The sequence below is a fragment of the Planococcus citri genome, chromosome 2 (genome assembly GCF_950023065.1).
Source record: "Planococcus citri chromosome 2, ihPlaCitr1.1, whole genome shotgun sequence".
Taxonomy (NCBI): Eukaryota; Metazoa; Arthropoda; class Insecta; order Hemiptera; family Pseudococcidae; genus Planococcus; species Planococcus citri.
In genome coordinates, this window is record NC_088678.1 from 46,201,152 (window position 1) to 46,219,028 (window position 17,877).

General features: G+C 34.9%; 1 protein-coding gene across 1 annotated transcript; it reads left to right on the forward strand.

Annotated features, from left to right (window-relative positions):
* The first annotated feature begins 242 nt into the window (after nucleotides 1-242).
* Nipped-B (Nipped-B cohesin loading factor) lies at nucleotides 243-13,477 on the forward strand. Its single transcript, XM_065350743.1, has 25 exons — nucleotides 243-694; nucleotides 1,696-1,814; nucleotides 1,882-2,050; nucleotides 2,141-2,253; nucleotides 2,672-4,009; nucleotides 4,102-4,179; nucleotides 4,251-4,424; nucleotides 4,503-4,693; nucleotides 5,149-5,607; nucleotides 5,698-5,901; nucleotides 5,976-6,377; nucleotides 6,450-6,678; nucleotides 6,796-7,073; nucleotides 7,156-7,947; nucleotides 8,044-8,278; nucleotides 8,359-8,522; nucleotides 8,611-8,808; nucleotides 8,890-8,956; nucleotides 9,064-9,254; nucleotides 9,346-9,651; nucleotides 10,453-10,599; nucleotides 10,684-10,892; nucleotides 10,976-11,153; nucleotides 11,229-11,519; nucleotides 11,615-13,477. The coding sequence occupies exons 1-25, from the start codon at nucleotides 672-674 to the stop codon at nucleotides 11,816-11,818; spliced, it is 6,759 nt and encodes a 2,252-aa protein (XP_065206815.1). The 5' UTR covers nucleotides 243-671; the 3' UTR covers nucleotides 11,819-13,477.
* Nucleotides 13,478-17,877: the final 4,400 nt, after the last annotated feature.

Genomic DNA, 17,877 nt, shown 5'->3' on the forward strand with positions numbered 1-17,877 from the left:
ATAAATTTCTCAAAAATAATCTCGAAAAAGAAATTTTGAATCTAACTGATTCTAGTGGCAACATTGCATCAAATAACGCAACTCTAGCTTATTTTACCGGTTACGGTTACCGTTAATGGCGTCGGTTTAAACATTTCGAACCATTGACCTACCCACACAACGAAAACGAAATACAACAACGCGTACAATTTCAGACTTTTTTGCAGTATTTTAGAGTCACAGTGTATTTAATGCATAAATAGATATTCGTTTGTATTTAATCGCGTTTCAATTTTTTGAATTTGATTTTTTAAATCCTCATTATCGTAACATTTGTATTAATTATTCATTCGCGTTGTTACTTATCGTATTAAATGTCTCAAATTTTTGTGTAAATCGCGATTAAATTCAATTTTCCTTTTGTCAAGTTAGCATTTAACTTTCTAATGACAACTTTTCAAGATTGGCGCGTCGTTGTAAATGTAAAATAAGTAATGCTGTGAATGATAAATTTCGTTGTTATTTTCTCGCGTAGCTCGAGTGGATGTCGTATAACTCGAAGAAAATCATCTTACGGAGCATAAATGTATGATGGTGTCTGTGTACATTGGCTAGTCACGAAATAACGTCAATCAATGGAACGCAGTACTGTTGATGGTTTAGGTTTTCTTACTTAAAGTGTTCAGTACTTCATGTATAGATCCATGCAAAATATGTAATTACTATTCTTATTAATTGCTTATAGTTTATGTATGTTTGTCTTATTGATGTAGATTCATTGCTATCCATTATCACCATAGCTGCCTCTCGGTATCGAGTGACATAATTCCGATTTGTAAAGACGTATCTTCATATTAGCATTCAGAACGTTCACAATAGACATTCTTAATCCAGAGTAATCCAAAATATAGCTTAATCGAAGAATTTTAGCTTGTTTAGAACTCTCTGAGGTTATAATACGGGTTACCATTTAGATAAACAAATGCTCCGTTTACAATACTAAACTAGGAAGTGAATAAAGGGTTAAATGTATGTTTTATTTATGCTTTTATTAATTGCAATATTATTCAATTTAATGACGATTTAGGCCTGGGAAAGTCATTCTTTTTTATATTTTTTAAATACAAATTACAAACATCAAACTTTGAATGATAAGGAAAATCGATCGTATGCGCTCTTGTGTTCATTTTTTCAACCATCATTTTTCATTTTATATTGTTTATTTATTTTGAAATCCATCATAGGCAAAATTATATTTTTACGAAATGCCGTGCTAAATTAATTTATCAATGAGAAATTTTAGCGAATTAACGAAAATTGTTATCAGTTACTTGTGAACGGTGCCTTTTCTATACTATGGGTCATTCTGCTTGTATTATGTGTTCTGTTTTGAAAATATTTGATATCTATATTCACATATTTTTTTTTTCAAGAATTGATATGTTTCATAATGATTCGTCTTGAGATGACCGATGACCACACTGCGTGTTTTTATTCATTTTGAGATAATTTTTCAATGACACACTTGTAGGCTTAGTAATGATAATTTCCTACGAATAGTCTATTTGCATTGGTCACTGAAATACTCGTAGAGACAGCTGGTGTGACAATGGTAGTGTTTGGTTATTGATAAAATTTATACGTTTTGTGAAAACTTTAATGTCGGAAATTCCTCATTATGTGTTATTCATTGATAATTTCATTTTCTCATTGCAGTGATAGGCAACATGACTTGAAATCCACGTGTAATGATGGACGACAAAGAATGGCTATGAATGGCGAAACTCCTACTGTACCCATAACAACATTAGCTGGTATTTCAAGTCTAACCGACTGTAAGTGATACCTGATGTGGTTTACTTTTGCATACGTTCGATGTATTAATTGTGTTTTTAATTGTAGTGTTGCCAGAAATGCCCTTACCTTCTCCACTGCCACATACGCTTAGTAACAAATCATTATTATTTCATCCACGAGTGGCAGAAGAAGCTAACAATCTATTAAATTTACGAGATGAAAATCTTGTCCCGCTACTAGCTAATTCGTTATCACAAACTACATCCGATCATATGTAAGTAAAATGCCACAATGTTGTGGTTTCCTGTTCAATGTAATCAGTAGTAGTGTAACGACTATAAATTTGATCTTTTTTTCAATACAGTGAACTCAAGGATCATTATGCTTGTACCGATCAACTCATTGACCACCAGTATCAGCCTGAGTTACTTAAGGCCATCGTTCAACGAAATCCAACCGTATTTAAAAATGCTTCAAGTATGTACATATTGAGTTTTAATTCGAATGAATTGTTTTTAATTAGTCTTAATTGTATTGGCCAAAAATTCGGTTAATGAAATTTTAGGTGTAGAATTAGCTCCTTGAAATATCTGTAAACAAAATCAAAATGTATAATACAGAACGGAAATTTTGATGTACATCAATACTAAAGATATATCATTGTAGTATACATTTTTTTACTGGTAGCTTGTCTCGTTCTTTAAAAATTTTCCGGATCGTTTTTAAACATTTTTATGATGAGAGAGGAGAAACACAGGCACTGCAAAATTGAAACGCACTTTTTAAGCTGATGACAAAAATATTGGTTAAAAATTATCTTTATTCTTGAGTTTCCCCAAAAAATGTCGCTATTGCATTTTTTTTCTACTAAATTGATTTTGATTTTTTATTGCAGCATCTCAACGCATGGGATGGCACCATCAACAGCGACAAACGCAGCAACCGCAACAAATTCTATTGCAACAACAAATGCAGCAGCAGAAGCAACAAAATTTTCAACAACCGCAGCAGCGTATGCAACAACCGCTGAGTCAGTCTTTCCAGCAGCCTTTGCATCATCATCAGAACAAGCCATCAGATCAGAATCAAGCACGTCACGTGTTACAGCAGCAGTCTCCGCAAAGTATGCTGCAGCAATCACAAGCGTCGCCGCAATCTCAACAACAGATGCAAATGCAGCAACAATTTCATTCGCAGCAAGTGCATCATATGCAGCAGGGCCAACTCGGTCATCAGCAAAGCGTAATTTCGATGGGACCGTCTTCTTCGAGTGGCAGTCCGGTGGTCTCGGCGTCGAATAATTTCATGCCGAAAATGGCGTCGCCGGCGAACGCTTCTGCGACGGGTAATTACAACAGCACGACTTCGGTCGATTACGTGAATAATTCGATCAATACGTATTCGCCATCGGCACCGTCTACTCGATCGTCGGCCCGATTAGCGGCGAGTAACGCTGCTCAGAATTATCAAGATAGCGTTGTCAATTCGGTGGTGAATTCGTCGTTCCAGCAACATAATTTTATACCATCAACGTCGCAGAATACCAGGCACGTTATACACGGAGGAGCCGGTGACGGTCAACCTCCGTATACGAACGCCGATGGTGCTTCTACGTCCGGTAATTATTCGCCGTATCCGGCCATCGTACAAAATTCGTCGCCCATGTTGGCTTCGTTACCTACTCCGGCTGCTACTCCTTCGCCGACACCTGCTCAATCGCCCAATAGATTCATGCAACGTGCTTCCGTCATTACATCCGATAATACTGCTCAACAGAACGGCATGTACTCGATACCAAATGTCGATAAATTCCTTATGGGAGAAGATATCAATTTAAACATGTCCGATCAATCGATGGATGTTGGTGATCTGAATTCATCGCTAATGCAACCAAACATGGTCCAACCGTATTCCGGGTCTCAAGATAGTAACATGGTTAAGATACCATCGATTATAGATCCAGCCACCAATCAACCCATCCAAATTTCCGAACAGCTGCAGTCGCAGATCGAATCGCAACTTCAGCTCGACGCTGCCGCCCAATCGCACATGAACTCGCAGGAAATCTATCCGGCCGATATGCTTGAAAGTACCATCGGATCGTCGGTCTGCGGTACCGATAATCTGCTGGCCAACGATGTTTCCTCCAATATACCAATTATTTCGGGTGATTTATCAATGACGCCTCCATTGTCTAGCTCTGTTCCACAGCTAGATTCCGTCCCTGCGCAAAGTACGTAGAATTTGCGTTATCTTCGAAGTTTCCAAAGTTAATTTCAACACGAATTTGGAAAATTAATCCCGAATTATTCGTTTTGTTCGCAGGTGATTTCAATTCGTTGGCAACCGAAAGAGCTTCGAAGCGAAAACGTAATTCTAGAATTCCCGAAACTCCTATCAAAGGTTATCATTTTTTTCTCATATTTAAGCATGTATGATTGTAGAACGATGCGTAATAATTGTTTCATTTTCAGATGAAGAATATGTGCCAAAGCCAAAGCTCAAAAAAATCGAACGAAAATTAGTACCAGTCTTGGAAAAATTAATCGTAGAAGAGTTAACTGAAACGAATCCGTACCAAAAATTCAATCAATCTTTGGATAGAGTATTTGATCACGTTGAAGACATGGATATTTCGTTGGATGCTGGTGAGTATCATTCGGTCTAAAATTATTACTAAAAATTACTGGAAATATCATTCAATATTTTTGGCTTTCTTGTTACAGAATCAGACGACGAGGTACCAGAAGAAACTTTATTACCAAAATACCAACTTCTAGATTTATGTAGCGAAGCAGCTAAGCTCAAATCATTAGGTTGCATGGAATCCATACCAAGTGATAAGTTAATTCGATTGTTGGGTATCTTGGAGAAGAATATTAGATCTGGAATTAAAGTTTCACCCATAGCTGATGAAGTACGTTGCACATAATACAATACGCTTGCACGTGTCGCATATAGATTAAATCACAGGAATCCTGTGCGAAAAATCTTTCATTTTCTGAGGAATCTTATTTCGGATATGAAACATTTTTAAAATCGAGATTGAAAACGTTTGCCCCATTCATAAGGTTTCTAAAGAATTTCAGTTTCTATTTTTATTTCACAACTTCATCAATTTAAGTTCATTTTTTTACTCTCGCTTTTACTACCGGTTTAATGATAGTTTATGGATCATCAGTATTTTTTCGAAAGGTCTTCGGAAAAGATAGGATATATTCTTAATGGCACTTTGTTCGAAATTTTCTGTACGTTTTTAATTTTTTGTAAGATTATTGGCAAATAATTAGGATTTGAGAACCATTTGATCTTATGATGTTGATTTCTTGTTAAAATATTCATTGAATTAATACTTGATGATTTTTTAAACAGAACGATGACGAATCTGAACGTAAACTGTGGATGGAATTAGCCATGGAAAGAATAATGAGAGCAGTAGACGCGTCACTGATATCCCTGTACGTACTCACCTCGCCGAACATGAATAAGAAAGTCTACCTGGAAGATGTCATCGATAAAATCATCCTATTCACCAAATATCAGCTTCATAACACCATTTATCCTGTCTACGATCCGGTCTATCGCACTAAACAGAAAAAGAAAGACACCGGATCTCGTAAAAAGAAATCCAATTCTCGTGACGTTCGAGAAAAAAGCATCGTCTCGTTGTACACGAAACTGGTGGAAATCATATCGTTACTTTCGGAATTACTCAATATACAACCTCTTACCGATAATTCTATTTTGCATTTGTCTACGATGGGTGTTGGACCATTTTTCGTTGAGGGTATCAACGAATTACAGCTGACTTCGTTAAAATTGGTCACTTCGGTGAGTTATAATTTACACATTATTCAAAATAAAAAATGGTGTTTGATGTATGGACATCATTTTTTAAATCACGTTATTGATTGATTTCAGATATTTATGAAATACGAAAAGCATAGAAAATTATTATTAGACGACATTTTGGCGTCAATGGCGAGATTACCGAATTCGAAACAGAGCTTGAGATCGTATAGGTTGAGCTCGCAAGAACACATACAAATATTAACGGCGTTAGTATTGCAGCTGATCCAGTGTATGGTTGTTTTACCAAAGAACGCAGCTAGTAGAAAATTAACGGTAAATTAACGATTTTAGTACCTTTCTCCCGCCATTGTTCAAATAACTACATATTTTTTTCCCCATCTTTATAGTGGGATCCGGATAGTGAAATATCGCGTAAATTCAAAGCAGCTCAAACCAGCGCGTCGAATTTTTTAGTAGTTTTCTTATCGAAGTGTAGCAGTAAGTCAGAGGAAATCGATTATCGACCTTTGTTCGAAAATTTCATCCAAGATTTACTGACAACAGTGAACAAACCCGAATGGCCAGTGTCTGAATTAATGCTCAGTGTGCTCGGTAAACTCCTAGTGACGAATTTCGTCAACACGAAGGCCGAAATGGCGCTGCGAGTAGCATCTCTAGATTATTTAGGTGTCGTTGCGGCCAGACTTCGTAAAGATTCAGTAACGTCGAATTTGAAGTTGTCCACCATTGATACCATAATCAAAGATATTCGAGCTGAAGAACTAAAAGACGACGATAAACCAGTCGATGTGAGTATTTTTTACAATATTTTTTTCGATTAAGTGTTCGCCAACTTCTATAATGTGTTTTTGAATGTTTAGTACGATAAACTGGAAATCGGAAGCGATGAAGAAAGGATTATGTTTCTGCAAAGAGTATTATTAGATTATTTAGCAGTGAAAAGTCATAACGAAGATTCGTTGGCTCATGCCAGGCACTTTTACATTTGTCAATGGTACCAAGATGCTCTAAACGAAGCAAATGCACCTACGACCAACAAAACCAAACATTCGAAGACGCCCAAGAAAAAGAACAAAAAGAGATGGAAAGGTAAATTATGCTTTCATATTTTCTCTTTGTTTATCGTGTCGATAGAACTAGATATAATTGAGTCATGGGTATACCGATTAATCGTACTAATACATAAAAACGATTTACGAATTACAGATAGTTCAGACGAAGACACCGAAAGCGAAGAGGAAGAGGAAGACGAAGAGAAAATCAAAGAAACTAAGAATATAATCGACGAAAAAATTGAATTACGGAAACAGTTTTATTTGAATAAAATCAACCCTTTCGAAATCCGTGATAACTTTCCCTCTACGAAAGTGATGCAAACGGAAATCCAGCATACGTATATCGACTACGAAAGCGCCGAATTAGTATCGAGGTATTTAGCCTCCAAAAGACCATTTTCCAGGAGCTTCGAAACGTTTCTGAAACACGTGAGTATCAGACACTCAGTAATTTTCATCTTGATTAATTCATTTATTCTTGTGTATTCACTGGGGAAATTTTTCTTCACAGATTATCAAAGTGTTGATGGAAACGTCTGTCGGTATTCGTACAAAAGCTATGAAATGTCTCACAATGATCGTTGAAGCGGATCCGGGCGTTTTGGCGTTGAAAGAGATGCAAATGGGTGTATTTCATTCGTTCCTCGATCACTCAACTTCGGTTCGAGAAGCAGCTGTCGATCTAGTCGGCAAATTCGTTCTGAATCAGCCTAGTTTAATCGATAATTATTACGAAATGCTTTCGAATCGATTACTCGATACCGGAGTCAGTGTACGTAAACGTGTCATCAAAATTCTGAAAGATATTTGCATCGAGTATCCGGAGTATTCAAAGATACCGGAAATTTGCGTCAAGATGATCAGACGCGTCAACGACGAAGAAGGTATTAGAAAATTGGTCATGGAAGTCTTTCAAAACATGTGGTTCACGCCAGTGAAGGAGTCTTCGCGGAGCAACGCGTTAAAACAAAAAGTTATGCATATCACCGATGTCGTGTCGGCTTGTAAAGAAATGGGATTAGAGTGGTTCGAACAATTACTAGTTAGCTTGTTTAAACCGAAAGAAGATAAAGATGATTCGACCAAAGTAGTGACCGAGCCGCCAAAAATTCTGGTCACTGCGTGCAAGCAGATCGTCGATTGTCTGATCGATAATATCATTACGTTGGATGGTCGTGGAGGTAATGCACCTCAGCGTCTCGTAGCTTGCGTTACCACGTTGTATATGTTCGCGAAAATTAGACCGCAATTGTTGGTAGAACATGCTATTACTTTACAACCTTATCTCAGTCTTCGGTGTCAGGTGAGATCATTACTTGAGTTCGTATTTTAACCAAACCTGATTTTCTTATTAAATTATTCATTTTTGAATTTGTGTGTTTTTTTGTCAAATCCACAGACCCAAGGCGATTACCAAATCATCAGTTGCGTGGCACGTATTTTAGAAATTGTAGTTCCTATGTTGGAGCACGCCAGCGAAATGTTCTTGTCACAGCTGGAAGAAGACTCCGTTAAATTAATTTTCCAACACGACCAAACGGTCATTCTAAGCTGTATCTCGTGTTTGGGATCAGTTGTAAATAACGTTACTCGTAACTTTCCTCTGATTAGAGATTGTTTTTTAAGATATTTCAGTAAGTGTCATCTTAAAACCGTCGTTTACAGCTAATCACCGAATAGGATTATAAATTGATCTATCTTTTTCCCACTTTAGATCCGTTGATAAAGCTTAAAACGATGATGGATAACGGAGGCAACATCAACGTGCTGAATAATCCGGCTGTCAGGGTTGATTTCCGTCGTTCGATGTATATCGTTGGTTTGATGTTGAGATTTTTCGATTTTAAGGATAAAGAAGTTCGAGGCGATAAACTATCGGTTAGTTTGATTCTTTAATTTATTTCGTCATGCCGTTAGTCGATAAAAAATAGTTTTAATGGTTTTTGCATTGTTTTTTCGTTCTCAGGATAACATTTGTAACGAAGTGTTCGACACATTATCATATTTTATGCATATTGACGATAAAGAATCTCGTTTGTTCGCCCTCCGATCGGTTGGCTCGATGTGTATTCGTCACTACGAGTATATGTTGGGTCCCGAATTGATGGCTCACTACCAATTGCTCCTGAGAGGCGAAGATACTCCTATTCCAATGAAAGTACAAGTGAGTTATCTGATATGAGAAGTTTTTCAGTCGATTTGAGATATTTTACGGTGATTTTTATTCATTTATTTTTATTTTAAGGTATTGAACAACATCAAAGTCTACCTTCAAGAAGAAGAAAAACGAATGATCAAGCAAGATGAAGAATGTGAGTATAATTCTCTGCTCATTTCTATCATATTCGTTTATTTGGTAGAAATAGAAACATCTCAAGAATTGAGCTACGATTTTTCTAACAAATTAATTCGTTTCCAGGGGCGACATTATGCAAAAAGGAAAATCTAAAAGAAATGAACGACGTTTCGTCTGGTATGGCGAGTACGATCATCCAGTTGTACCTGAAAGATGTGCTAGAATCATTTCTACATCCTAGCAGTAGTGTTCGGCAGGCTGCCTTGGGCGTAATTCAATTAATTCTATCGCAAGGTTTAGTCCATCCTGTGCAGGTACATAATTTACATATCATTTATTCCCCCATCCAACCAATGTTCGTTTATGTGCCTCGTGTTTCTTAACCAATGCATTTTTCAATCGCAGATCGTACCGTATTTAATATGCATGAGTACCGACGAAGACAAGAGTATAAGCGTATGCGCCGATAAACAGTTACAAGATATCGAAAAGAAATATCCCGGATTTATTCATATGAAAGCGCAAAACGGTATTAAATTGTCATTCACTCTACAAAAAATTATCCAAGGAACCGAAGTAGCAAGAGGATTTAGGGAAAAAGAAGGCGAATTGCCATCCGCTCTGAATGGATTCTTGTATTCGATATTGAGAAGCAAACAGCAACGTCGAGCTTTGATGATGTCGATTTTGAAACAATTCGATGAAACCGTGGTATGTTTTTATGCGAAAACTTCTTTGAAATCATATTTTTGGAATTATTTTTACATAGGTTAAAATCATCTTTCTAGATATTAATTTTGGAGATAGGAGGAAAGGGAAAATCAAAAAACTAAATTTCATCTTTATGTAGTGATCTAAAGACGCTAAATCTCGTTTTTTTTCATGAATTTTTGAAATCGAGACGTGAAAATTTATTTTAGATTATTTTTTTACGTCCGCCGCTTTCAAAATACCAGCGTGAAAACCCGTCATGTTTTTTGACCTGATATGCCATGATATTAAAATGAAATTGGCTGGTTGTCTAGGTACATAGTTCCATAAAAACTTTTTTTCACTGAATATATATATTTTTTTCGAAAATTGAGATCTGGTCAAAAATGTAGGGATAGAAGAGTATTTTTGTGGGTGGGGGGGGGGGAAGATTGAAAACCTTTGTAATTTCTGTCTCAAACAAATTCGTCAAAGGTATTGTAAATTTTCAAAATTTCAGTTCGATTCTATGCCTGATTATCACTAGGTAAATCACGTTGAGCTTAAATTTAGGGTACTGAGTTATTCTGTTTTTTTTTTTTTTTTTTTTTTTTTGTTATTTTTCCTGATAACGAGGTCTTTTTTGATATTTGCTACAATGATTTCTGTAACGTTTTGGTACTTTTGAATTTTGAGGTTTGATTTTACGTTTTAAAATTTATATTTTATCGTGTGGTTAACTTGCTAAATCAGGTGGAATATTTTCTATTTCAAAAAATGATCGATAGTGGAAAAATTATATCATTTATTTACATTTTTCAGAAAACGAATTTGGCGCAAATGTTGTACCTGGCTGATAACGTGGCGTACTTTCCATACCAAGTTTTGGACGAACCATTATTCATCATTCATCATATCAATATAATGATCTCCGTTACCGGAACTAATTTAGTACAGAGCTTCAAAGAGGTATGAAAACTTGAAAACTGATTTCCACAATTGTTAAACTACGATAGCATTGATTGAGCTAAAACTCGAATCGATTTTGAACAGGCTCTTCTTCCAAATCCTGATCTAAAACAAGATCCGGAACATGCAGCGAATGCTATCGATGAGGATGACGACGAAGACGAAGAGTCGTTATTGAAAAGATTACCCGAAGATACCTCAGTATTGCAAGATTGCATGATTGCATCTCAAGGATGTTTGATGTTATTGGTTTTAAAACAGCATTTGAAGACTTTATACGGATTTACCGATTCGTACGTTTATTTTGTATTTTCCAATTCACTGTCGATATCGAATCGAGTCATTTTGAATTAATATTAATTTATTTTTAATGTAGAAAAATCGCATTATACTCTCCTTCGGAATCTGCAAAAGTGTACGAAAAATCGTTGAATAAAAAGAACGTGAGCAAGTTCAATCCAAAAGCTGCACTGCAAAAATTGAAGTCGAAACCGAGCGACGACTATATTCTAGACGAAAAATCTAGACAACAGCTGATCGCCGAATATTTAGAGGTAAATTACCACAAAAGGTCGGTCGGTCGAAATCATTTTTTCAATACTATAATTTGTCATTTTTTCCCCCACCAGTTCAAGCAGCTGATCATTTCGTTGGATAGAGAAGACGACGATGATGACGATAACACCAAATCGCAGAATACATCCAAAGTTAATAACGTTTACTCGGGACCTAACGCTTCGGATTCTAGCCAGACTCCGACTAAAGCAGCGAAAGGCGATCACAACTCGTCATCTTCTTCCACAATGCTTACACCGACCATAGTCTTAAATTCTATTCATAGTACGCCCGCATCAGGCCAAACCAATGTTTCTACTCCTAATTCTAGTGTGAATAATTCATTTACTCCTAATCATTCTCAAGTAAGCCAATCAAACAAAAACACTCATCAAATAGCATTTTTATCGTTTGTACAATCGTGTAACTAATGTTGATTTTTTTTCTCGCCAAATTCCAGGTTACTCCGAAGGTACCGAAATTAACCATAGTACCGCCTAAACCACCGCCCGAATCGTCTCGACATTCGCATTCGCACAGTCATCGATCGCATAAAAGTAAAAAGTCTGATAGGCATAAGAAGCATCACCATAAAAGAAAGAAAAAATCGTACAAATCCGACGAATCAGACGACGCTGCCAGCGATCCAGACTATTCACTTTGAGTATTAAATTTAATTATTTTTATTACGAGTATTACGTTTAAGTGTTATTTTTATTAAATACGGAGTACAATATGAACGAGGTGTGAAGAAAACAATCGAGCTATTCTGTAAGCCATTAGTACGAAATTGTATATATTCCAAATACAAAGACAATTATGAGTTTTTTTTACACAGAACAAACGAACGAAAGAGATATTAAGCTCCAGTTTTTTCATCATTTATTTGATAGTATGATTTATTATTACTTTCATTGTTTCCATATTTCTTTTTTATTTTAAAACGTTGATTCGATGAGTGATTTTTATGTGAAGTATATTAATTGGTTGTCGTGGAATAACGCGTTTTGTTTTTTTCGTTGAGAAAAAAATTACCTATTTTATTTCATATGAAAAAAAAACTTGGGTATGAAAATCTGTCTACAGAACAACTGGTGGAAAAAAAGAGTAAAGAAATGACATCAAAATATACAAATTTTTTAACGTGTTTACCATTTAGCACAGGGTTTGTAATTAAAATAGCGAGCGTTGAAAAGTGATATTGTTTGTTAAGGTGTAGATGCTATACGTGTTGCGTCCAGTACCTAAAAACATTATTTTGTGTATTTCGGGTTTATTAAAATACCAAAATGAAAAAAAAAAATAAAAAGTAAAGCGGAGATCGAATTTATGATACTCACTGTGTACAGAGAAAAAAAACAAAGTAGAAAAAAACATGTCGTTACTTAATGTTGTAGTTTTTTCTTTTTCTTTCTTTTTTTTAAATTTTTACTCATTTAGAGTTGTTATTGTTCTTTTGTGTAAATGATTTATTATACATTATATTTTTTTCTAATGTAAATACGAACCAAGATAACTTTTTTGTGTGTATAAAATTAGGCATTTTTGAACATTTAAAGAAATGTTTTTTTGTCTTGTCGATGTCGTCTTAATTACCATATGTTGTATATATCGCGTTTTATGAAACGTATTATTTTCCAAAGTGTCCTTATTGGAAATTGAAAGTAAAATCTGTCGGAAAATTTCGTGTACGTTGAAATATTCAAATTTGTGTGTGAAGAAAAAGAATAAAATAACTTCATTGAATGGAAACCCGGTTATTAAAATACGATACATTTAATAATTTAAATGTTATTTTAATTAAACTTTAGGGGATGGTTACTTAATTTATTTTACTTGATGAGTGTTCAGATTGATTTTCATTATTTTTTTTCTCTTTTTGCGTGTGTCTAATTGTATATTTTTTACAGCGTTTATTACGAATGCAAATAAAAATTTTCTTTCTTAACGTCGCCGTTTTTTGCGATTAAATTACTTATGTTTAATTTTTTTTTCTTTTTTTTTCAATTAGCAAGCATTCCAAATATAGAAAGCTCGTTTGTACCTACTCGTGTACTCTAAGTCGAATTTCTATTTTATTGTTAATAGAGCATTTGAATACGAAAATAAAATGAAATGTCAAACAAAATATCTTTAATTTATTTATTATAACGTGTTGTTTGTTAATTGTTTTATCAAAAATGAGAGTGAACATGTGATTAAGGAATAATTTTAGTATAATTTTTATATTTACAAAGCAATATAAATGAAAAAAAATACGAAATTTTCTAGAATATTGTACAAAATTGTATTTATAAATTGTAATAGATATTTCTTTTTTTAATGAAGTTTATTTCGTTCGTGTTTGGAAGAGAGATTATAGAAAATTGGCGTTGAAGTTCATTTTGAGAAATTTCGTAATCGATTTATTTTTACGTTGGACTCAAAGTTATCTCAAGAAATGGGTCCCATTCACATCAATTTTCGATTAAAAAAAAATCTTTCATCATAATAATGTGCCTTTAGACCTACCTATTTTTCTGACCAACATGAAAATACCTCAGGATCTTCAACAGCAGACTGTAGATAAATATACATAAATTACAAAAGTACCTACGCCTACGCATTTCCTTGAGTATTTTTCCAAGTCAGCTCCTTTCGGTCGCAGATTCATTACGTTAAATAATATTAAATAAATAACGCGTAGGCATTCCGCTTAAACTTTATAGCTTAATTTCTTGTCCTTAAGTTATTTCTCAGCAAAAAATACCCAGCTTTGTCGTTTTGAATTAGATAAGTTTTGTTGTGAGTAAACTTCGTCATAGAATTTGAATTCTGCTGCGACAAGTTTCGTCGTTTTAGGGAACTCGAAGCGACATTGAAATCTGCATCGTAGCTGTTCATAAAGATAATTTTATTTCCGACATTTGATTATGAGTAGGTAGATGCTTCGTAGGTTGGTAGGTAAGTAAATACTATATACACTGAGAAAACTACTCAAAAAGCAAGTACTACCTACGTGAATAATACTACATGCTGGATACTTATGCTTATAGTTTACTTCAAAAACATTGTAGTTTATCTGTATGTATATCAAATAAAGTTCATGTTTATGTTCGAGGTAGATCTGCAGGTACTTCACCTATTGATTCATATCAGCGTGATTTTACGAGATGAAATTGTTCTTTAGAGGTTCTAGATTTTTTTTCTGATACAGCTTTTGGAATTGAAATTGAAATCTTAAAGCTAAATAACATCGTCAAGTTTCCATCTGCATAAAAAGAAAGGTGAACAATTCTTAAAATTCGATACAAATATAATGTTGTAAAATACAAAACGCCTCAAGTTTACATAAGTACGATTGCCAAAGGGGAAATGCATAAACATATAAAAACAAAATAATACTTATATACTTGGGAAGGATTCGTAAACACTTTATTCGCCGAGGATGTAATCAAGTTGGTGTGACAAATTGAATACGTCACTCATTCAAAATCCCAAGAGGAATTTTTTTGGTACCCTCTGGATAGGGGCAGTTGTTTGTATCGTTTGTTGTACAGCTTGGCATTTCCATTTATTTGCTTGCTTACGACAATTACCTACTTCATCTTATCGTAGGTATCAAATAAAACCCTATCCACCGGAATACAACTATTTTAAAGCTACAAAATTTTCACGTGTACCTAACTACCTATTTAATACATTTCATTTTATTTTTTATTTTTTATTTTTTTACTAAACGGAAATCTAAACTACATTATAAGACCTTTGAAGATACCAAATACCCATTTATGATTTCTAAAGCATTTAAATAAATTTATAGCATTCGCTGAACCGAAACAATTAAACGTATTGGTAAATTATAAGACAACGAGCCAAGCAATAAGAGATACACCCGTGAAATTACCCTACAAAATTGACTTCGCCGAAGGCGAAAAGGTCACACAACAACTACCTCTACAACAGCAGCGATACATACAAAAATCATAGATTTTGCTACAGGAAAGCCGCTTGTATACGGTTATTTTATTCGTGTCCACGGTAACGTTTTGAAAAGCACTGCACTGGTTTCCTGTTGCTTTTTCAACCTAACGCCGTATCTCGTGTACTGAAAATTGCAACATAAAACATTCGAATCAGGAAACCATAAAAAGTTTACGAACAACTGCGAAGGCTGTTCTCAATGAATGTTTACGCTTTGTTTACTTTGACGCGCACGGGCGCTTTTTTTCTCTATTTTAAATTAAAAAAGTAATTTATTAGGTATTTGATATCGAAATCGTTGAAATCAATTTTTTCCTCTTGGCACGTTTTCTTTAGTGGAAATTCAATAAAAATGCATGTTTGGGTTTATTATTCGCGTATAAATATTTCGCTTACCCAAGTATTTTATGTATAGGTAGGTATGTATAATTTTTTTAGAACTTTTGTTGATTTTTTTATGATCAAAGTTCTGAAAATTGATATGGTATCCTATCACGTTCTTATTTCGATGAGAGTGGTGCTGGTGCAAGTGGTAGATAAAGATTGGTAATGGTACCTAAAATGGATCTCATCAGTGGTTTTCTCATTTTTTAAATAAAAATTTACGAAATTTTGGATTTTGTATCTTTTTACAATCTTATGAAGAATTCTCTCGTAGGTGTACACTCAATCATTCACTTCGCTCATATTTTCTGTTAGAGTATGATGAAGACCAGCAGAATGCTTGCCAAACAAATTCTCAGCTGTCTTAGTGAAAAATTGAGGGCCCAACGCAGTTTGAAAATTTTTAAGAAATTGGTGCTCGTACAAGGGAACCACTCTGAAAGTCCCCCTCCTCCATTTCAATAGGACATGGATTTTTTTAAAACCTACCTATGTAGGTAAAAAAAATTTCAACCATCCTAATTGATTGTTCAATTTTTAATCTAATTTTTGAAAACTTTTAAATCGTTCTTTGTCGGCGATTTAAGTATGCCTTAAAATTAAATAATGTTCACTTATTGAGTAAAAATGATGAAAATTGTTCCTCAAAAATTATGTTAAAGGATAAAGCATTGATGAAGCTGTTTAGAGCACTCAATCCCGACGTTAGAGCACTTCCCGTTCCTCTTCACTCCATTAAAAAAAAACTTCGGGTAGGGTTGGTGAAATGGTACTCCTACCAATCCAGCCAAAATCCAAGGTTGTCTGTCTGTCTGTCTGTCTGCCTGTCTGACTACTCAATGGCATCATGCCTGTCAGGCTTCTCAAGGTCATTGGTCCGTCTCTCTGTCCTCTTAAGGTCATCGATCAACCTCACTTTTTGCCCTCTCAAGGTCACTACCAGATCTGTCTAGCCACTCATGGTCGTCTGTCTGCTTGTTTGGCCTCTCAAAGTCATTGACCGATCGTTCGATCTGTCTGATTTCCCAAGGTCGCCTGTCTTCATTCTGTTCTCTTAAGGTCATTGACCCATCTGTGCGGCTTCTCATTGAGATCACTGACCTACCTGTTTAGCCTCATCATGGTTGTCTTGACTAGCTGTCTGGCCTCTTAAGGTCATTGACATGTCTGCCAGGCCTCTCAAGGTCGTCTGTCCACCTGTAGGGCATCTCGAGGTCACTGACCTACCTGTCTAATCTCTCAAGGTTGTCTACACGTAACTGTCTGGCTTCTCAAGGTCATCTGTCCAGCTGTCTATTTTTCTTCCCAAGATCGTTTGTCCGTCTGTCTGATCCATTTAGGTTGTTGACCCATGTGTCTGGACTCTCAAGGTCACCGACTTACTTGCCTAGCCTACCAATGTAGTATTTCTGCCCATTTTTTGATAGAATTTTTTTCACAATAGTTTCTCATAAATTCAACACTCAATTTTTAACTGATTAATGGTAGGTCTGTAGGTGAAAACTATAATACTTTTGAACATGTTATTCTCGATTCTTGAAAATCATCTACATAATACATCAGCTAGGACGAGAGGAAATACTTTTCCAATACCTACAAGAAATAAATTTGTCAGTCTACTGAGTAGGTAGGTATCCAAAATTTTGTATGGTATACTTTTTCATCCCACAACTCCCACAAGAAAAGCAATAAGGAGATAATCAGGTATGGTATACCTGATGAAAAACTCCCAAGCCAATTTTTGCTACAGTTGTTTTGTTTTGATAAAAAACACGAGACGCGAATAAAATTGCGCCATCTTTGAAGATACCTAAACAAAATTTGCATGTTGAATTTTTTTTTTCGAAATTGAGTTAAATAAAACGTAAGAAAAACACAACGACAACCTAATAACGGGTATAATTTAAATTATACTTCTTTTCGCCGCATGTACCAAACTGCAATATTTCAAAGTTGAAAAACGAATTTGTCCAGAAAAGGGAATTTCTTTCTTTCTCTTGCAAAAAAAAAGAAGAGTAAAACCCTGACAGTTGTCTCGAAAACAAAAAATATAGTAACTTTTTTAAATTATAATTTTTAGCCAAAAACTTTGAATGCAAATCGTATTAAAATACGACCTTTGTTGTTAAATAATAATCATATAGAAAAGCGAGTTAACTAGCCTTTTTTCTCGTATAAAAAACCTACTGGCTATAATTTCTCTTTAAAAAGTTCTTCAGGTAATACCGTTACAATTTCAAACAAACTTTCATTAGAACATTTTCTGCTCTTTTCTAACCATAAATAACTCGTTGGTAAGTTTCCTGCTTGTTTCACTTAGGCTTTATAATTACATGTTTCGCATCAAAGATGATCTTTATTTTAGTTTGCCGGCAA

Coding starts and splice junctions, on each gene's coding strand:
- Nipped-B (XM_065350743.1), top strand. CDS start 672: ATGTATAGATCCATGCAAAATAT. Junction 2,051..2,140: donor CAAACTACATCCGATCATAT/GTAAGTAAAATG, acceptor TTTTCAATACAG/TGAACTCAAGGATCATTATG. Junction 6,679..6,795: donor GAACAAAAAGAGATGGAAAG/GTAAATTATGCT, acceptor TACGAATTACAG/ATAGTTCAGACGAAGACACC.